The sequence below is a fragment of the Dromaius novaehollandiae genome, chromosome 2 (assembly GCF_036370855.1).
Source record: "Dromaius novaehollandiae isolate bDroNov1 chromosome 2, bDroNov1.hap1, whole genome shotgun sequence".
In the NCBI taxonomy this organism is placed as follows: Eukaryota; Metazoa; Chordata; class Aves; order Casuariiformes; family Dromaiidae; genus Dromaius; species Dromaius novaehollandiae.
The window spans coordinates 139,977,893-140,000,016 of NC_088099.1; the positions used below are offsets into that span (position 1 = coordinate 139,977,893).

The following is a 22,124-nucleotide window of genomic DNA, read 5'->3' on the forward strand; positions in this document are numbered from 1 at the left end:
ACTTCCCTTTTCAAGTGTTGATGGCGTATGTACTGCTGCAGTGCAGATACAGATGTGAACAAAGCATCTTGAAGAAATGCATTTCCAAAACAGAATTTATTGATTTTGGGTTTCCTACTTTACTATTGGTCATGTCATGCCTACTTCTGGTTAAGTAATGAATTTTCCTATCCTTAAATTTGCTTAAAAGAAAACAGAAAGCCTTTATTGGGATTTGACGTAGGTTGTAATCAAGTATAGTTTTGATGATCTGTAGGATGCTCACATAAGAAATGGATAAAATGTGTTCAGATTTTTATTAGAAATTACAAAAAAGTCCCATCATGTAAAAGATAGAGGGCATAGAAGGCACTGAAATTCTTTTTTTTTTAGTTTTGAACATTTGATATTCGTTACCTGTTTAGGTAAGCCAGCTCAGCTCCTTCATGTTTTTAATTTTCTTAAGTTACCCGAAATAAATTACATAATTTTATATATATTCATTTAGAAAGCACTACTTTTTTATGGTTTATTTATATATTTATTTATACTCTATTTATTTACCCCTTGTGCCTGTCTCTGTTATAATTTCCTTTTTTAATATAGTCTTATGATACTTGAAACGAACTTTAAGAGCTGTGCTCATCCTTATTGTGATGTTAAATTGTCATTGCTGTTGTCTATGAATTTTTTTCTTATGCATTACATACGGCTTTTTTTTTCCTAAGCATTTGGAGGTGAATATTAAAAAAGAAATTCAAGATCAAAAAGGAGTTTGGAAAAAGACTCAGGTAAACATGACAGTAAGCAGTTTACTTCAAATCTAAATTCTTCCACATAATTTTTGCTTCCTACAATGAATTCTTTGTAATAGAGTACTTTGTGACCAAATCACATGAAGAGCTAATGGGTTTTGCTAAGTAATGATGTTTGCTATTTGAACTAGTAATATTATGAAAACATTGAATACTTTAGCTGTATCTCAATTATTCACAATAGCTTCCAATTTTTTACCTTAAGTAATTATTCATATATGCAGTTATGCAGTGATACTATTATTTTAATTTGTTTTTGTTTTTGTTCTTTTTACTTAACAGTTTCTGTAGAGGGTGCATTGAGAGCCTTGCCATACTTTATATTGACACATGAGTATGTAAAGTAGCATGACTGTAACATCAGTTTGCTTTCTCCTGATGTAAACTGCCAAATTAACACAAGATGGTCTAGTATTCATTTTGTAGATTGACAGTGTATTCTTCTGTTGTGGATTTCACTGATGCTTTCCAACCATCTTCAGAGAAATGATGATGTTTCTTCAGCATCACCAAAAGGAGTATTCCATCTGTTTCCATCTTTTGGTAGATGGATTCCATTGGCTGCCTCTTCCAAGAGCATAGATAATGGTCATATCTAAACTGCTGTAATAACTAAAGCGTCTTACAGCTTCAAGCAAGACACTGAATGGAAATAGAAACTACAGGAACTATTTCTCAAGAAGTCCTTAATCTCTGTATTCAGTCTTACCAGCAAGAGATAGGAGGCCTTAAAGTGGGCTATATTATATATTATTATAATACTATATAACTATAATATAACTATTATAATAGTCTGAACAGCAGTCTCTCAGAGATCACTCCCTAGTTCTCTATGATGCCAGATGATCAAAGACAAAGTTTCCTTCAAAGTTTGAATCCAGCAACACAAAGGCCTTCTGATACAGAAGGCTGGGCATAATCAGTGACTGTCGAACTGGCTGTTGGTACTGTCCTTGCCTTTGTTGGTTCCTGCCCACAAGGTAAAGACAAATGCAAGTATTGGATTTCCAGGTGTTGCTAATGTTGCTGGGATTTTTAATCTCCTTGCATGTCCTGTGTGGAGGTGCAATATGATGATAATGGCAACCCCAACCTTAAGCCAGTTTGCACTGACTGAATCAGGTTCCTTGCAAGAAGTAAAGAAAATACCCTTTCTACTAGATACAACTTGATACTAGTTAAACAGTATGATGACTTGCTTTCTTCTCGTCCAAGATTCCTCTAATACTGAGGACGATCTCCTGTGATGCAGATCATTAGCATAGCAGTACATAACCCATCCCGAGAGCCTTTTCACAGTTGATAGGTGAATGCCATAGAGATTCATCTCTTTCTTCCTGTGTTGTAAGAATATTTCCAGTACTGACCCTCCCACTCTCACCATTGTCATTGTTCAGCTCCTTCCCTCCCTTCTCCTCATCATCACTCATATGTTGTCACTGTTCTGATGTTCTGAACCCTTATATTTGTTTCATTCACAGTCTCCATCTTGCTTCTGTTATGATCACCCATTTTTTGAACTGTGCAAGAGCTCAATAGCAGAATCCAGTACCTGTGTCTCCCAGTTTTAGAAAGATAAGCCCTGAGAGTGATCTTGCAGTCCCTGTTTATGTCAGATATTAACAGAAAGAGTTTAATGTTCCTCTTCTAAGCCAGGTGGTGCACAAGATCTCTGTCATAGCATTTGTGGTCCATGCACACCTTCCCTCTGGTTTTCAGGCTTTGTATCAGAGAGGGCTGAAGGAAGTGTGTCTGGGCCCAACTGCCATAGCATGACAGGTTTGATTTGGTGTTTCCTCCCTTTTTGGGCCTCAGTACTGGTACTGGACATTTAGATCATTCTTTGGAACTAAAAATCTCTTTTCTCTCTCTGGATTTTGACAAAGATCACTCAGTGGCAATTTTTAGCCCACTATTTTTGATCTTCAGATGGAAACAGAACAGTTCCCTAAGGGGATGTAAATTCAGTGCTCAGAACTGCCTTTTTTCATCACAGTTCATGTGTTTTCAGAATATTATTTTCATTTTCCAGTTCTTGGTATACATCCTGTGCTGCTTCTAAGGTGATTTTAAAGTTCTATTTGAATTAAACCGATTTTTCTGTTTTCCTTCTAAGGCTTCATTTTTCTGGGTTATACAGTCTTCATACCCATGCTGTCAAGAGAGTTCTGTTCTACTAATAGGACAAAACTTAATGATGATGTCAAAGGCTGTTGAAAGATCTAAGAAGTGAGCTATCACTAACTAGTGAGTGTCAAAGAGCATAGCAGTTTAGATAAGGGTCTGTTCTGACATAGCCAAAGGGTATCTTGTAATGCCATCATCTGAGTATAAACCATCAGAGACTGAGAAATATTAATGTTTTTCTGGGAAGCTTATCCATTCCTGCTACCAACCATGTTGTCACCTGGAACTTTATCCATAACGTCACCAAATATTGCTCCATTATATAGAAATTCAGAAATTATGCTGCATTTGCTACATGGAACACTCCCAGTAAGGATGAATATGTTTGTAGACTATCATTTGAAACTTGAAAAAGGAGTTATTTACCACCTAGCACAATACTTTGAAAAGAGTAAGTCACATGTATGTTAATTTCTTGTTCTCTTTCCCATAGTCTTCTTGACTTATTTCACTCTGCTTCTGCAGCTGAGAGAAAATAAATGGTGCCAGGTGTGCTCTGCTTTATGTACTCATATATCAGACATTGTATATATTGTGTATCCACTCTGTGCTAAAAAGATAATTATTTGAGTTCAAGGGATGGTGGATATTAGGAAATGCAAGTGTATGTGAGACCTGCACATCCTGAAGAACACAGTTGCTGATACATAACATTTCTCTTTCTTTCACTTTTCTTTCTTTCCTGGGGCTGGCGGATGGGGTGGATTTAAGCTGGTTTGTGTATGTCCCAAGCTTGAAGGTATTTATTTATTTTGTAAAAATATTGTTCTTTTCACTCTGCAGTGTCTTTCTTCTCCTTCTTTCCTGCCTTTTTCTAATCTGAGAACATGCCTATGTTGATAGTTTACCATCAGAAAAGATTTTCACTCTTGAGATTAATATTTAGCATTTTAATTCCTCTTTTATGGAATTCTTTTCTAGTAGTTGCTGATAAAGTAGTGTAATTTCACTGTATGCTTCAAAGTAATATACACATTTCTTAATATTTCTTGCCATATTTGTGTTTGCCAATTCGGCTGGCTATTCAGTCTTTCCTGTTCAAAGGCTTCTGGCATATTCTGGCCTAATAACTAATTTTTCTTTCATTCTGAAGATATTTTTAATCTCCTTATGTGTTTCTTAACCTTTGGTTTTGTACATGTATGTAGAATTAATTTTTGGTCTATTCATGGTGTTTAATTAAGAGTATAAATGTTCTTTCAAAATTGGAATTTTTCATGATCTGGTTTTGCTTCTGGTTTAAATATTGAAAACTAATTCTATATATACTTTTAAAAAACAGGCCGAGATTAAAGCAATATATGGTGAGCTAGAGGAAAAACAAAAAGAGAGACTGAAGAAGAAAGAAGAAGATATGAAGATGATGGAAGAGATTGAGAGATCAGTAACTGATCTAGAAACAAAATTTAGAAGAAATAAAAATATATTTAAAGAAAACCATGAGGTAAAAGTGGTAGTAGATTCTAGGCTGTTCACTAGGGTATTTGCTGGTTATTACTAAAAAAAAAAAAAAAAAAAAAAAAAGAAACAGACTCATAGCTCAGAATTTAGCTGTGCAATTGCACTGTAATACAGTACTATATATAATTGCCTGAGTTTTCAATGAAAGATTATACTGTAATGTAAAACATAGTACCAGCCTTAGTTTTGAACTTTCTTGCTTTTCTTATTAGACAAATCTTTCTATCTCTTAACTTCTGTGTGATCTATTTTCTTACAAAAGGAAAAAATATGCAGTATTTGCTTATGTTTCCTCTGTACCTCTTAGCTTAGTTATATGCTGAAGAGAGCAACCAATGCAAGGGAGTGTAATTACAGGCCGGGGACTCTGTTCTCTTCCTGGTTTATGAGTGATAATGATCAAAAATTTTTCCATCCTCTCATGAAAGGTCTGCTGTCTGTAATAATAAGAAGAAACAGAAGATCTTTGTCTTGAAAACATGTCCTCAACCTACTTGAATTGTTTTAATTAACAATTCAGCCCTTCTCTCCCAGGAGGTACATTCCTTTTGTTTCTGGTAGAGCCTTTTCTACTGTCATAATCTGACAGGTTTTGATTGGCCCCTCTGTCATCTTGAAAGGATGACCAAATAGCCATTTTCCTCCAGTTGTCTGATGATGATGTACTAGCCTATTCTCTCATATTTTCAGGGTATGTGAATGGTGTTAACCTCAGGAAAATGTCAGAGAAAGTAGCCATTGTCTAGTCCTGCTCAAAAGAATAACAGAAATGCTAAATAAAGTTATATGACTGAGAAGCATACTTTCTTTATTAGACTTACCTCTGTCTTTTAGATCTGATGCTCTTTGAGGTCTTTCAAAGTATTGCTTATAAAACGGAGTACTACAACAGTGATAATAGAGAACAGGGTGTTCAGTGGACATTGTTATTTAAATCAGTTACTGTGTTTGGACCCACAGTATGACGATGATGGATGCTTTTGAAAAATACCTGAGCTAACTGAATAGTAAGTGGGTCAGTTCACTAGCTGTCCTACATATGAGACCAAAGTTAGGTGGACAGTCACTTCCTTAAGCAATGCAGATAGTTCCATATCCCCCTGCCACCTCAACCAAAATCTGTAGAAGCAGTCCTATCTCTTCGGAAATTAATGGAAATATTCAAACTCTAAACCCTAAGTTAGGACCAAACATAATGGCTGTGCATTATATTTCAGAAAAACCCTCAGACAAAACCATTCGATATTTCTTTTGCAAAACTGTTTGAAAGGCAGTTTATTCAGAGATCTTTTTTTTTAATTAAAGTATTTCCATACCTTTGCTTTTTCCTTTTTTGCATACTCCATTTGCATCCTTCTCTTCTTTTGGGGAATAGCTCTGAGTCTTCTGTCATGATTGCAACAGTTTGGCTTTCACATTATATAAATAAGTGGGCAGAGACACATTGTTCACTGTGATAAGCAGTTCTACAATCTAGAGAACGTGTTTGAAGCTTCACTTTTTTTGGCAAAGGAAATAAATGTCTTAGGGAATGGAATTGAAAATACAATAACCAATGTGAAAGAAATAATTATTTCTTAACTGTGTGAAAGAGGTGGGCATTTCCAATAGACCTTACTGCCAGAAAATAAAAAGCAAAATGCCTTCATCTTTATTTCAAAATAAAAAGGAAACAAAACTATCTATTTAATTGTTGATTTTGTCCAGAGCTAGGGATAGGAGTTTTCCATAAGCCATATATTTGCTATATAACATTCTCACAATTAAATGAGATCAACATTTTTTGAACCTATTCAGTTTAGATATAGAAATTTTGATTTTGAGACCAATGCCTAGGTACAAGAATTTTTGCTGCTGCTTCTCATCCATATGAAGTTTTTGTTGCAGAATCAGCCTGTAGGCTTATAGTTCAGCTATCTGATTACTAGTAAATAGCTTGCCACTGCAGATCCTCTTCTACAGTTTTTTATTTTTATTCAGTCTGAAGGGTTCTTTGCAGCATCTTTGTGAAGCAATACTTTGCCGTTTTTTGGAGGAGAGATGGAGGATGTTGGATCGTTTCAGTTCAGATAATGGATTATATGATAGTTTATTTTCAATACAGGTTTAATAAGTCAAATTGAATTAAAAAAAATCTTCTAATGGCTAATAGTATTTTCAAAACAACGCATTAGTGGCAGTGACTAATGTTGTTAGCCCTTCCCCAGCTAAAACTGAGTAGAAACAATGTGACAAAGATTACATCTTTAGTCTCCAGGAAACCTAAAGAGGTGTGGTGTAGGCTATATATCATCGCCTATGGCTGTCTGTTCACTTCTGTTTTAGAAGCTTGGAAGCAGAGTTTGCACAAGCAGATTTGTATGTGAATGATGTGTGAAAGGTATTGGTAATTTCAAGGAAGAAGTTTCTCATTGCTTAAAGGTTTAAATTTTTCTTTCAGAATAGAGATATTATTACCTATTTTAATGTTCTTTGTTATGTATGATGAATGGAATTTAAAACCTTGAATAACATAACTATTGTAAATTACTATATACATTTTTATACAAATTGTAAAGTTTTACTTATTACTTCCATAAATAATAATTTCTATCCTTAAATAGTTGGCACTCACACTAGTGATACAAATGGTTTTAATACAATAGACAAGAACTCCTGTTTTTCTTGATGTGCTAGTTAATAATAGAATGGATTAATGAAGAATATAAAAATGTGATATCACAATGTTTTATTTTCTTTCTTCCTCCGTCCTCTGATTAGCTGTCCTTACTTGTAACATCTTATGTTTTAATGATCATAAATCATAAACATTTCTTTTATCCTTTTTACAACTCCCATGGAAGATATTCCAAATACATATTTTGAATAAAGAACTTTACTTTCTTTTTGCCAAGTAATAAATAAAGAAATATGAGGAGAATAAAAAGTAGTGACATTTTGCTGTAAGACAATAAATGCTATATGAAGCTGCAAAGATATTTCCTATTTTAAAATATTGCATTTTGTCATTCAAAGTGTAGAGTATATAAACATAGAAATTAATACAGAGTGTTGATAAAATAATAGGTATGTAAAGGGAAACAAAAATAAGCTTATGAATGGTAACTCTTGAAGGAATTATTTAATGGCTAATACATTTTCTGATTTCTATAGAAAGTAGGACAATAACTTTTGAATACTACCACATCTGCTTATGCATATATTTTCCAGAAACTATTGTATTTGGATCAGAGGATACAAGAGCTAGACCAACAGCAGAAGCAAACAGAACAACAACTGGAGCAAAGAAGCACTATTGTGCAGCAGCAATTAAATGATATACAGGTGAATAATTTAGTGCTTGTATGGCTTTTTTTGAAGTTGAAGGTTGGGCTGTCATTTCTACACAGTTGCTTTGGATGTATATGCATACATACAGCGTATGTACTATTTTCTGTCTCTTGCTTGAACTAACCTATCATGTCCATAGCCTTGAGACAGGGTGAAGTACAAAGCAGAATTGATATTGGGGTCATTGAGAAGTCCTTTGCGTTCTTCATTTGCTACACTGGCTCAGATTGCTTGAGGGGCTTTTGAAATGCAATGGAGAAAATCAATAAAGGAAGAAAAAGATTCTAGTATAATAGAAAGTGCCTGCTGATTGCATGTTTGCTCAGCAGATGGCATCTTTTTGTAAATGATGGCTTATATCTGCTATATGAGTTACTAAACTCTATAATCCACCAAAGAGAATTATTTGAATTTCCTTACTGAATACTGTGTTTTATAAAAATATGGTTATACGCATTATAAGAAACAAGCATTTTGTTTTCAAGATTCTGTTCATTTTTATTATCCTTTCATTTTATATTGTATAAACTTAAGTTATTCATTACAATATCCAAAATGCATCATATAGAGAAAAAAGCTTTCACATCACTCAGAATAGCTGGTAGCTTGTATGGAAAAACTGGAAGACTTTAACTTCGTATATATAAGACTGAATCTTAAATGAACAGTTGGGAAATTCATTGATTCTCTCAGGTTTCTAAATTTGGCAGGGAAGACAGAGTTTTTACATCCCTTTCTGTTAATGATTGATTTTTGCCAAACTGTTGGTTTACGAAAGGATCTTAGAACATGTGGAAATGACTGATGAGTCAGCATACAAGTATTCAGTAACTCTACACTGTTTTTGAGGCCATTTCTTTCTTATACTTTTTTTTAAGGCTACTTTTACTACTAACTGCGTAAATAACTCTATCTGTTAGTTATTTGAGCAATATTTGAGTTAGTGGAGGAGTGTTCTGGATAAGTGGAATAAAACAATGTAGTATATTTTATGAGATTTCTAGAGAACTGATCTACTAACAATACCTGGATAGCTTAAAAGTTACATTCCTAGAGTCTGATACAGTATCTTGCAGCTCTGTAGAGGAACCAATTGAAATTTTGTACTTTTATAAAAGGAGCTGTCTTATTTTTAACAATAACGCAGCCATATTTCTACCTATTTGCTCAGACAAAGAGATAAGGTATGTTAGATGGGGTGGGAGTGTGCTGACTCAGGAGCAAAGATGCTGTGGCACTAGGAACATGGGATGAAGCTAGGATTAATCAGGCTGGAAGTGACAGGAAAAAGCACACATGATCATAGGAAATCTAGGCTTCTTATGACAGAATAACTTGTTTAAAGCTTGTCCCATGTGTAGCTTAAATGATCTTGCAGAGGAAATGGCTATGATTCTACAGTGTTCTTAGTAGAGAAATAACATAGAGAATCCAACATCCAAATGATCCATGCAGTTCATCCAATCTTTCATAGTTTAGCTATTTTAGGACAAGATTAATCATTTCCTGGAGGATTCTGCTTCTCACCGTTGAATCTGAAGTAACTTAGTTTGGTGTGCTGGCATTTAAATGTCTAAAAACTAAATACCTAGATAAGAGCAGGTGAATTCTACTCTGTAATGCATTCGTAGTCTTATTTAGCAGCTAAGAAGAATGAAGAATACTGTTCATTAGGTAGTGACCCAGTGTCAAGGAACTCTTTCAGGCTAGGTAGGACATTGGCTGTTATCCGCTGCAGCAAGCCACAAGGATATTCAGTCCTACCAGTATTTGGATCATGGAATGTACAGTATCTGAGCATTTTTTTTTTTTGTTTGCTTTAAAACCTGATTGCAAATTCTTCTATAATAGGTACCAGATTTCTCTGACTCAATGGCTAGTGTTCCCTATCCTCGGAAGCCAACCTTCTCAGTTTTTTTATCTGCCTTCTCAGTTATAAAGTCCCGAAGAAGTCAAAGAAACAAAATTATTTTGCATTGATGGTTTTGTTGTAAAGCAGCTCATATGTGAACCTGTCATTCTTTGGGAAAAAACAGGTCATGACTTTTTTTCTGTACATATTTATGTAATTTGGTCCTGACATCTCAGGCATCTCAGATTTCACTATTTCATAAAGTTTAAGGCCATGGCAGATAATCTTCTGTGATATCCTGTGTATCACAGGCTATCATATTTCTCCAGGTTCTCTTGGAACTGAGTCTAAAGCTAATAAGATTTTTCCTCAGAGGTTTGAGACTCCCTATAGGCAGTTCAATTGCCTAGGGATTTGCATTAATTACCATATCTTCATTTCCTTTTAATGATTCCATGTTCCTGCTAGAAACCTGAATTTTCTATCTAATTCTATACAGAAACATATTACACTTTATAAAATTCAGATAGAGGCTCTAAAAGTGTCATGTGCTTGTGGCACATTGCACATCGTAATGTTTCTTTGCTCATGTCTGTTACAAAAATATTGATTTTTGGATTTTTCAGCTACTTTTTAGGTATGCCTCTAAGAAGCATTTTTCTTCCTAAGGAAAAAAAAATTAGAGTATGCATCAGGCTACTGCTTGAGCAATAATAGGCCAGTATCTAAAGAAGAAATTTTTTAAATTGTGAACTTTATTTAAATATTCTGACACATTCTTTGTCTATTGAAATGTGAGGTCTTGAAATTTGGTATTCATATGTGTGTGCATATTTAAATTATACGTGTGTGTGTGTTTGTGTGTGTAAGGGGAATCAAAAGGTATTTTCCTCCCTCTCAATTTAACCCATTTACATAGCTGCTTAGCCCATTAGTATGGATTGCAAGATTTAATTTTTCCTACATGCAACAAGACCACTTTAAAAGTATTAGCCAGTAGTAGACTCCCACTTGTGTATTACCGTTCTGCTGCTACAGTGCTTTATGTTTACCCCTTTCATTTTGGAGAAGCTGCAGTTTTGTTTACCAAATATTGTTCCTATTCAAAATAGTGTTTGCTTGTATCATGAATCTTTACAGTTTCTTGGCTCTGTGACTGTCATCCACTTTCTGAATGGCAAAGACCTTGCAATCTAATATCTCTACTGTAGAACAGAGACTTTAGTGAAAATAGTTTTTTTTTTATTTAAAGTTTTTCAACAGCTTAATGTCAGCATCTCTTTGAGAAGGAGTGTACTTGTAGATGAGAAAAGTTTTAAAGATGAGCGCAGAAGTCTTGTACTCTATGCTTTAATCCTCCACTGTCTGTAGTGCAGGACAACTATATTATGAAAAACTTGACACTTAAGAGATGAAAATTCTCTATTTGGCAACTAAATGAATAATACCAGTTTTTCAGAGATAATGAGTAGGCCACGTGCTGCTTCGAGCCAGTGGCATCTAAAAATACTGACTTTTCCAAAAGTCAAGATTTTCAAGTGCCTGCCTGAAACAGTATTAAATTGTGTAAGTATTTTGATGGTCTAGTAATAAAAGATGCCAATTAAATCACTGACTCTGCATACACTGAAATTTGGCCCAGACCTGGGTCAAATGTGAAAATTGTTATCTTTCACTGTCACTAATAATGTTTTTGCTGTGGAAACTGTTGTTTGAAAACTTCTTTATATGAGAGCAAAAATAAAAGAAGGTATGTGTTTTATGAAGAAGGCATACAAACATACATACATATACATGTGCAACAGCAAAAATGCAAATGCCATAATAAAATTTATGGGTATATAGTAGAAGGTCTGTGCAGCAAGTTGGGGAACTATAATTGGGAGGTTTGAAATTGTGCTCTTAGTGCAATAGAATAATTGTATTTCTTTAAGTGCTTCAACTGCCCCTCTGAAAGCAGTGTTGTTTCTTTGGGTATACAATTTCATGCACTGTTGTCTATAATCACGTACTTGAAATATAGTATCTGGATATCTGGCCCTGCCTATTGTAAATGCTATATATTTTTTAATTTCCAGGGAAAATATTCAGTTCTTTCCAGTCAAATTGCTGAAAACTCTCACACTACTGAAAATTTTAAAATTGAACTTAGAGAATTAAATGCATTATGGAACATAAAGGAAATGCAGATGGAAAATACAGAAAAATCTTTCATTGATTTGGGGTAAGAGCTACCTATTATATGAATTTTTAAGGGTAGTTTAGTGTTATTATTTTTACAGTATCATTTCTAGGAAATATAATGCAATTTTCCTCAATGATTTGAAAGTATTTTTGTTTGATGATTGCTTGCAGTTTTAATGCATCTGTAGAAATCATTCATGATAAATTGTCTGCCTAGCAAATGGAATTCCAGGCATCAGAATTACTTCTGGAAATCTAATAATATTCATGGTCAGTTGCATCCTTAATTAATGGAGGATTCCTCACATTCTGTGTTTTCTCTGGTTTAAGAAATGTGGACCTACACTTACTGTGACTGATGAATCCTGAAAATAGTCTCAAAGGGCTCTATCCAACTGAAAATGCAGGCTGTCTTCTAGGCCACGCAAGCCTTGGAGGGCCATATATGCTGATTACACAGCAGGCTTACTCTTCAAGGATAAAGGTGAACATGCTGTGCAATGTCAAAGAGAAAACAGCTTGTATTGGTGAATTATACAGCATAGGAAAATTGTGGAAAAAAAAGAACTTTGCATCATTATATTACTGCTCCCCATCTGTGCTCTCATTCACTTATGTATTGTTGGCGTTACAAGATCTTTGAGGAACTATTCCATTAAATTCTTTATTGGGGGGGGGAGAAAAAAAAGCAGTTCTCTGTGTAAATTTTTAAGCCAGCTGTACGTGAGTGGATGTTCTTGTTTTCAACCCTTGATTCAAACAGAATGATTCAGAGGGACCCAGTGTTCAGCTGAGCTTATTGATCTTCAAGAATGGAAGACATCTTTCCATGACTCAAAACCACTTCAAAGTCAGTAGTTTCATACCAGTGAAATGCTATATTCAGGCTCACAGAAGGAAGGGATAAGATAAATAAAAAATGGTACTGAAAGATTATTTTCCTCCAACAATTTGCTGTTTCTAAATAGCTGTGAAGTTCAGCTCTCTTTCAAACAGGAAATCTTTAGTGAATTCTCCATCTTCTAGTCCTAAAATAGATAGTAATGAAAACTTTGTATTTTTCCTGAAAACCTACTTTTCAGAGATCCCATCTGGTAGAAAGAGCTGTAAAGTTTTTTTTTTAAAAAAAAGGCTATCAAAAAACCTCACTGATTTTGATAATGTGCATCCAAATGACTAATATATTCTCCTTTCTTTCTGTCATTCTCTGAACAAAGCACATATATCACATTGGAATTTCTCCATCATGAACTGCTGAAAACTATCACCGCATTCTTATGCCTTCTGGTTGTTAGAGCATTCAACCTGTCTGTACTTGGGGCAAGAGTTTGGGAGTGTTGGTGTTTTTTCATTATTTCTCATTAGTGAAGATTAGTGTGATAATATTCAGAAGAAAGAAAATTTTCTTTCAGGATATTTACCTTCTCCTATAGATGTTGCCAATAATCTAATGTATCTAATGGCATTTTATCAGTCTATCATCAGGAAGTCCGCTGTAGCCAGTTCCTGTTATATTTTGTGTAATACACATAGTAGTTCAGTGTTAAATGTACTAATGTATTTGAACTGATACTTCTGCTTTTGTTAAAGAGTGCTGATTCCTGACTGACTTAGTAGAAAAATAGTAGAAATAAAGGACTATCTTGGCTATTATTTCCATTTTTCCGGTATGATGTCTGGCAAATTCTAGCCTGCTTTGGTAGAGAAACTGAGATACAAGAGTCTCTGCTTCTGCTTTCAGTCTTAACTGTTGTCCTTTTCTAATTTCCTTCCTAATATCTTTCTTTGAAGAATAATACCTTCTGGACTTATTATTGTTTGCCTGTAATTCAATAAAGAAGATGAACTATTAGCTAATATTAGTAAAATAGAAATTTTGACACAATATTATCAAAATAACAATAACATAAAATAAATCCTTTTTTTCCACAATAAAATCGGCAATAAAACTGAAGAGGCTACTGCAAAATTTAGGTTAACCTGCTAACCAAGGGAAAATCATATGCCACAGGAATCCCATGTAGAAATAAATGGAAGCAGCCTTGAACAAATAGAGTTGGAAAAGCTGTTTTTTCACTCTTAGAAGACATAGGGACATGTCTTCGTATCTTGATTTAAGAATTAATGTGAAGTCCATTCACTCCATTCTTTTTATCTCACTGGAGTTTGGTGTTAATTAAATTACAAAGATGACGGGCAAATACTGTGAACTTAAGGTTTATGTGAGGAACATACTTTATTGGAGCCCTTATCATTTATACGCACCAGTTCCCATATGGTAGACTGATGCCCAGTAAGAGGGAAATACAAGCAGGAAGCAAGTTAAGGGGATGTGCTGGAGACAAGGAAGGCTGGAAGGGTGTTCCAGTGAAAAGAAACTTTAGGTAATTTCCCAAGGATCCCTTAAGTCAGCCTTTAGAGAGGTTTTTGTAGACACTGATTCAGAGGAAGCCTTAGATCCTGTGATTTATTCCCCAAGGGGAACAGTAGTGTTAAACTTGTCTCTTAAGTTTCCTCTTGTGTGTGCACATTATGATACAGTCTTTATTACACAGTCAAGTCTTAAATTACTTACAAGGCTCTCGTTTAGTTTACCTTGCAGAAAAGCAGTGTTAGAAATACTTTAATATGCTATTGTCTACAAGTAACTGAAATACAGACTCTGAGAGAATGGAATGTTAGTACAAACTATAAACCTCTGAAATTTGCTTAATTTTACAGATTTCAAATGTGCATAGTTTAAAGAAACCATACTAGGTATGGACAAGAGACATGAAAGAAATACTATACAAATGGTATGAATCTCCCATTTCCAGTCCCAATAAATAATAAAATATTCGTTGCCCAATCTGACACTGATACAGGGCTTATTCTGTATCTCAGAATATTGTTTAAACAGATAGACTGCATGTGGGAGTGAAACAGCCCATCCTCTAGGAAGGTGTTTTCAAAATGGAAGGTATTTTTGAAAATTGGTGAGAGTTATGCATCTCAGTAGACTCATTGGATAAGCGGTATGTCTTTAAGTGGTCTAAACTTTCATTATAAACTCTGTCATATAGCTTTTGTTCTTTTTAAAAGGGTTTCATTATATGAAAGAAGACTTTATTTTATCTATTATTAAATTAAACATTAAAACTATAAGTAAAGACTTAAAAACAGTGTAGCAGAATGTCTCGATTAGATAATTGAAATATTTTTCTTTCAAAGGAAAAATTTAAGTGCTGTGATGTTTAAGCGGCAAAATGTTCAGATGGCATTTAATCATCTCCAAGGTGAGCTAGCAGAATATGAAAAAAGATTAAAGCAGGAAGAAAAAACATATGGAGAGTTACTACAGACAAGAAAGAAAAATTTGGAAGATTTGGAAGTGAGTATTATCAGACCTGCGTTTTCTTATATAAGAAGTAAACCAACTATTTGGTTAGTTCTGGCTCTTTTTAGATGCACAGTTTTATCAAAAGTTTAAAATATGTAATATCTTCTTGTCAGTGTGCAAAATAATATTGCCATTGAAATAAATCACTGTTTCTCTGTGGTAGAATTTTGTATTTCTGTGAATAAAGAAATGATTTTAGGAAAATTATAAAACTGTTCATTTGCTTTTGCACTTTTAATTTTCTGTTAATGTTTAAGGTTATTGCAAACTTTATCTATCTTCTATGTTTTCTTTAACTTTGATTTGTGTATACCTCTGGGAAAGAAAAGAAATCTCTCCTGCTGACTTGAAAAATGTATTCTCATTAATCATCCTTTTCACTAACTGTTCAGTAACAAAATCTCAGAGCATCGATAAGTTCCCATTTTTTTTTAATCACTTCCTTATGAGAACAGTGTTCAACGCGTACAATCTTAATAGTGCAGCAGTCAAACTTTTGTCTTTAGATAAAGCTGTTTATAAACTGTCAAGAGCTACTCCCTAATAGGACCCCCATCTGGATCTCAGATGCTGCAGTTGATACCAGGCAGATGGGAGCCAGAGTCTGTGTGGATGTAACTGAGGAACTGGAGTCTTTTGAAATAGAAGTGTGAAATAGACTGTAGGTATAACAACAAAATCTTCGGAGAAATCAGATGCAGTATAATTTGCTGAGTTCTTTTGTGCATTATTCCCATATTTATACTTTTTTCCTAAAAACAAAAAAATGCTTAATTCCTCATGTTTATTTTTTCTTTGTTTTTATGAGAAAATGGCCATATTAAAATATTTGTCGTTTTATTGGGAAGTCATTCTTAGGTTAATAGTTTTGCATTTGTAGGTGTGTTAAAAATAAATACTAAATTTTGGTCTTGTATTCTTTACTTTCATGTCCATTATATTCTTTCCTCAAATAACTTTAGAATAGCTGAAATAAACTAGTCACTTATTTGTCTTTAATACTCATTTTCAGTTCCCATTTCTAATCTAATAACAGGGCTTTTGTGCAATACTGAAATTACAAACACTTTTGGGAACAGAGAGTATATTCACAAAATTTATGTAAACCGATCAATATTCTTGACTTTTTCATGTAGTTGTTTTCAATTGTGCAAAAAGATGCAAAATGGATATACAATGATATCAAATCTGAACTCTCCTTTCATACTAATAGTAGAATACTTTCATGGTAATTTTTATTTTGCCTCAAAGCTGCATAGCTGAGGGTGAGGTTTATTAGGCTGTTGCGTGCTTGTTTTGTTTGTTTTCACAAAATCTAAATTGACTAGGATATGAAAGAAAAGGAAATAACAATAATAGAACACTTCTTTTTTAAAAAGAGAAATTGCTACTTAATTTTTTTTTTACAGAAATACCAATCCATTCAAAATACTGTATTTTGCTCCATGGTTGTGTTAAATTAATTCTGAGGTCAAAAATACTTGCTGGCATATGGACTAGCTCATCTTCAGCTTAACTTTAAAAATCACTCTAAGCATAATTCAGTGAGGAACCTTTTTTACCTTGTTCTCTAGAACATCAAGACTTATTTTCCTAAAGTTTCCTGCTTCATGCTGTCTAGTCTCTACTCCCGTGTACCTTACATACTTACTGAGTTACGGGTAACAGTATTTCTTAAACTAAAGTTAGTACAAACTTTTTGCTGCATGGCAGAAAGCCTGTTTTAGTTTTTACTGGAACATATTTCTGGTTTCCATGATGCCATCTCTCCTTCTAGACCTGCAGCTGAAATGGAGGCACACACTACCACCCTATTTACCATGTTATTATGTAGTTATTTTAAACTCATTCTTCATTATCTTTGTGGAAAATGCAGATAAAAGCTTTTATTCACAGCAACCAGAAGATCCCACTAATCCAGTTGCAAATGTGTAAAAAAACTGAGAAAATATACATCTGATGTACTTCTGTCAAATCAGAAAGGTCTCTTTTTCTCTCCCTCCCTGCATCCATTTCATTTACTCTTCTTTTCTGACAGAAAAATATTCATGGTAAGCTGTTTCTGTCTTTGTCCATATCTTACACTTCATGATTAACCTTTTAGAGAGCTCTTTGTGTGACAGTGCCTCCATTAGAAAGCACCTCATTGTGCATTTGGCTTTTATAAGTATAATTTCCCATTCCAGGTTCTACAAAGAATTTAATTTTTCTTCCCAAATTAATTCTTCTTCCTTTACCTATCTGACAGATAGGCTGGCCTTTCCTTGTAATCAAAATAAGTATTGTTTCATTTCCTCAGGGAAGCAGATTTCTCTTTTTCATTCTGAAGGTCATCTACTATTTTTATCTAGTAACTAGAAATTCATTACCCCAGCGAGGGGTAAAATTCCTCTGTTCCCTGTGTGTTGCAGTAGATTTCATATTCTTTTTCTTCATTGTAATTGCTGTAATAGCAAGCATTTTGATAAAGCCATTTAAATAGGATAAAAATGTGTGGCTTATTACTGAGTCTTGACTGACACCAAGCAAGTGGTCATTGATCACTATGAGGTGATAGAGCTTTGAGTGATTGTCTCCTCCCCGTTTTGAAACTGTTTTTTTAATAAGTTCATTTTTGGAATATGATTTGTGATGGTTATAGTAGTGTTTCACTGTGATTCTCTTCCCTGTAAAATTTTAGCTATAGAATATTATCATGCATCTTCTCTACTTTCCATATACATAAAGAAAGGGGTAGAACTAGGTTTCTTTTGTAGGTCTTCATTTGTCAGAGGATATGGAGTGGGAAGACAGTAACATTCTTCAGGACAGCTTAGAGGTGCTGACAGCTTAGTTTACAAAAAAGTAAAAAATCATAAGGAGTCTTTGAAAATATTCATAATGAAAAATGATAGATTTTCTGAAAAAGCAAGAGATTGGTGAAAGGTATCAGAGACTTTTTAGGTGTTATATTGTTGACTTGTTGAATTCATTGTATTAAGATACAGGTAACTAGTGAGACTTTAAAAATGCGACATGATTAGGAGACTTGCTTAGTATATACAAATCTGCATGTATTATGATTGCACATAAAAATAGATAACTGGGGAGTTAAGAACCTATTTGTGTTAGGATGAATAGGTTGTGAATTCAATTGCAATAAATGCAAGTGTATGCAGATGAATTTCTCTACTGTCCCAGGTCCCTGTCTATCTGCCCTGACTGACAACAACTGGTCTAGGGGGGTTTTTTTGTTTGTTTGTTTGTTTTTTTACACCTCACTTGGAAGAAATGCAGCACAAGTTCACAATTCTGAGACTAAATTGGTTGATTGTTTAGCCAAATGCTAAGTTACTCTGCCTGCTTTTGTAATGACATTTCCCCCTCTTCTTCTTCTTTTTTTTTCCTGTTAAGCCCAATAACTTTGAAGTGATTTCTTTTGTTCTATCTTATGCCAAAACATGAATTTTCAATGAAGAAACTCAGCAGTGTATTTGAGGAGTACATATGTGCATTAGCATCTTATAATAATTATAACTTTAGGTAACCCAACAGTGTTATGGTTCCAAACTGAGTAAGTGATGTTCCATTCCTAATTCAGCTGACGGTGAATTTCTTAATACCAGCTGTTGTCATCTCACGAATTCATAATAATGAGGAAGAGTGTAATTTATTGAAACTGTGACACCTAGTTTTTCAGCAACACCTTCCATACATTACACAGATAAGTGATTCTTTGCTAGTGTATCTGTTTGCTTAAATGTACACCAACTATAATCAACAGAAACCTGCCCAGGTTTGGGAACTGTGCTCATTTTGATGCAAGATGAGGGAAAAATATTTAAATATCCAAGCTAGGTCCCTTTATACCTTACAAAATCAAAATGAATGATGAATGAATTAAAAAGAATGAATGAATCAGTATAGTATTTTTCTCTCTGCCTTAGTCTTTATGATGATGTTAATACTTGTGTGACTTATGAAAAGTCTGTTTTCTTCAGACCACCACCCTGCAGTTTCTGACAATAGAAGGTAATTCTCAGCAATGATAAATGGGGAGAGAAGGTTTACAAGTGTCTGACATAAACAAAATATGTGCACATCTCTGGTCTTATAGAAAATTGGCGAATACAATATACCTGACACTGAAAATAATCTCATGCAGCATTTTATAATGCATGTAGCATGAATATCTTTAAAGAAGAAGACACATATACATCTGTTTTTACTAGTGGAATGTCATAGGCATTACAAGGAAGTATGATAGGTTATGTAACATTAATGCAAAAGAGAGAAACTGTTCTGGGAGAAAGAAAGAGACTTAAGGAACATTCATGTTTAGCAGATGACTCAAACTGCAGTGAGTTCGAGAGCCTCTTCATTGGTCAAACATGAGAGCCTCTTCATTGGTCAAACATAAGACATAACATAAATCTTCCATTATTGAATTGGATGGAATGTCCTTCTAGCCCTTTAGTACCTTTTTATTTGATGATGGCTAGTAGTGAATGGTTTGGGGAAAAGTGTGAGAAAAAAATCCCTGATATGTCATTCTAGGTTTCATAAATCACTGATCTAGACATTTACTGGAATGAGTAGAAACTGCGAACTGTATTTTTGAGGGCTTTTCCCCTTTAGTTTGCTGAAGAATTTGGGAAGAAGACTGGGTAACTCACGAAGGAGAGGGAAGGAGAGTGAGACTGAAGAGAAACCCAGGAGTGTTATTTTGAGAAAGAAAGAACTGTATTGTGATCAGGCTAAAAAATGAGCCATCATTACAGAAAACTGTTGAGATGCTGTAATGCAATGTGGAAGTACTCTGTGGTAGATTAGGAGGTTTTGTCACCCAGCATCTGGAGATGAAAGCTGGTTTACGGAAGTAGTAATGGAACATACATCTTAGATCAGTTTTTACAGGCTGTGATTCTCTGGGTCTCAATCTGAGTGAAATAGATGAGATAGACTGGTAGATAATGCAATAAGACAGGACTAAGCCTGTTTTTAAGGTGAGATGAGTGACTGAAAAATCAGTCTTCACAGGATTAACCCCCACAATGGGGAAATCAAAAATAGGAAGGCTCTAACTTCTGGAGTATAGAGGAGCTTACTGAAGGAGAGGAGTTCAAGACATTCCGATTTAGGATTCCTAGAAGTTCTTGTCAGACATTACATTGAATGACAACTACTGTCTTGGTAGTTGAAAAAATTAGAATATTTTATTTCAAGTGTCATGAAGTACAAAAACTAAAAGGGGATATTTCCTAAACAGGTTGTAAATATACATGGTAACATTTCATACCTATTCATAACTAAGGTGAAAATAAAACTCGAATCAGCACAACATACATGGTATTGTTTAGTGTGGGAGAAGTGCTGTTAGACACTAGGTGAGTCAGGGCAAGATTTTGACTCTGAAAACGGAAAGTTATGTGGTAGTTCCTTCTGCTTATGGAGAAATACAGATGTAGGTGCCAAGATATAAAGCCAGAGGCGCACAGCTAGCAGTGTAGTTTGGAAGTGAGAATTAGCCATCATCCTCATTAGCTCATTTTTAAGGTGGGATGGAATGAACTATTAAACCTTATACAGAAGAGAATGTTGCAGGAATAAATGAAAATATTAGTGAGATTGAAAACCCAGCTTTAGATCTCTGAAAAGGTCAAACAAAATGTCCTTTTAGTGGTGACTTGTAGATTTTGTGAGGGTGAGTGAAAGCCAGCAAGTGAGAACAAGAAGATGAAAAACTTTTTGCCAAGAGATAAAGGCTTGAATGGCTTGACAGGAAGAGAGTAGATAGTGACATCTTTGTTGGAACAAGAGATACCTCTCTTCTGGAGAATAGAAGGGACTGCTAAGTCCATAAAGGAAATTAAACAGTCTCTTATCAAGTCTCATAAAATGGCCAAGAACTAGGAGAGAAAGTTGGTGAGGAAAATAGAGACCCTAGTTGTCCATGTTGTGAATGGAAATGGAGTTGAAGAATGGTCCTTGTATGGGACAATCTGCAGAAGAAACAAGTGGCCTCAGCACAGATCCTGGCAGAGAAAAAATATTCATGAGGAGACTCTTTCAGTGCACTGAGGGATGGAAGCAGTCTGTTCATGACCAGGACTGAATGGGATGAGAAGCTGAAAAATCTGCTTGGTTTTTGCCTCCCTACTATGGAATACTTATGATTTGGCTGGAGAGGTAAGTCACTGTTTTTGCAGTTCATAGATATTAAAATAAGTTTTGAATCAGTTATTATTAAACAAAAATGTTTATTCTGAAACTTTCTTGATCAGAATGTTTTCACCTTAACCTGAATGTTTTTCATTTTAAGATGTTTTGCATTTTAAATCAGCATGTTCTTATGAGCACTTTGTCTTTTATAGAAAAGCATTTTCTATCTGTGGAATAATATATCAGAAAATCCATGACTGGTTCTTACAGCTAGTCATGATATGTTGTCTCATCGGTTATTGAGGATATTACTAATGAAATAATCTACAAAATGGCATAGCTCAGAAGGGCTTGTTACAGAAATATGGTAATATACTGCTGAAAGCTGAATTAAGAAATAGGGGAAAACAAAGATACATCCAAGGGGCTGTTTATCATGATGGTATTAGATAAAATCCACTGGGTGTCTTTTATCATTTACTATTCATCTATTTAGGTCATCTTTTCTTCAAGGAATTGTTTTTGATCTTGCTTCACTAATACTTTCAGAGCCGTTTCCATCTTTTATTTTCAAAAAATACTGCTAATCAATAGCAATGTTACTGAAATAAGAGCTTTGTTACAGCATATCCATGTAAACACATGAGTTACATTTTAAGATATATGACAAAAGAGGATTTTTTTTAAGCTATAGAGAGCCACTGCTCCCTTTAGGCTATTTTGTGTGTGTGCAGGGTAAGGGTAACAAATAGGCTGGCTATAAAATTGCCTTTAATTAGTTGACTCAATGGCTTCC

At 34.4% G+C, this 22,124-nt stretch overlaps 1 protein-coding gene across 3 annotated transcripts; it reads left to right on the forward strand.

Annotated features, from left to right (window-relative positions):
* The first annotated feature begins 1,524 nt into the window (after window positions 1-1,524).
* Window positions 1,525-16,050, forward strand: LOC112994966 (synaptonemal complex protein 1-like). 3 transcript variants are annotated; one of them, XM_064507601.1, is made up of 6 exons: window positions 1,526-3,720; window positions 4,264-4,425; window positions 7,653-7,766; window positions 11,703-11,848; window positions 15,019-15,178; window positions 15,735-16,050. In XM_064507601.1, the coding sequence occupies exons 2-6, from the start codon at window positions 4,336-4,338 to the stop codon at window positions 15,765-15,767; spliced, it is 543 nt and encodes a 180-aa protein (XP_064363671.1). In that variant the 5' UTR covers window positions 1,526-3,720; window positions 4,264-4,335; the 3' UTR covers window positions 15,768-16,050. The 3 variants fall into 3 exon arrangements, with proteins under 3 accessions (XP_064363670.1, XP_064363671.1, XP_025975432.2); XM_064507600.1 differs by lacking the exon at window positions 15,735-16,050 and having other exon boundaries at window positions 1,525-3,720; window positions 15,019-15,605; XM_026119647.2 differs by lacking the exons at window positions 1,526-3,720; window positions 15,735-16,050 and having other exon boundaries at window positions 3,902-4,425; window positions 15,019-15,605.
* Window positions 16,051-22,124: the final 6,074 nt, after the last annotated feature.

Bases quoted from the DNA above. Each gene is read 5' to 3' on its own strand.
- LOC112994966 (XM_064507600.1), top strand. From the start codon at position 4,336: ATGAAGATGATGGAAGAGATTGAGAGATCAGTAACTGATCTAGAAACA. The intron at 4,426-7,652 runs GTAAAAGTGGTA...TATATTTTCCAG, and splicing joins TATTTAAAGAAAACCATGAG to AAACTATTGTATTTGGATCA. The intron at 7,767-11,702 runs GTGAATAATTTA...TTTAATTTCCAG, and splicing joins AGCAATTAAATGATATACAG to GGAAAATATTCAGTTCTTTC.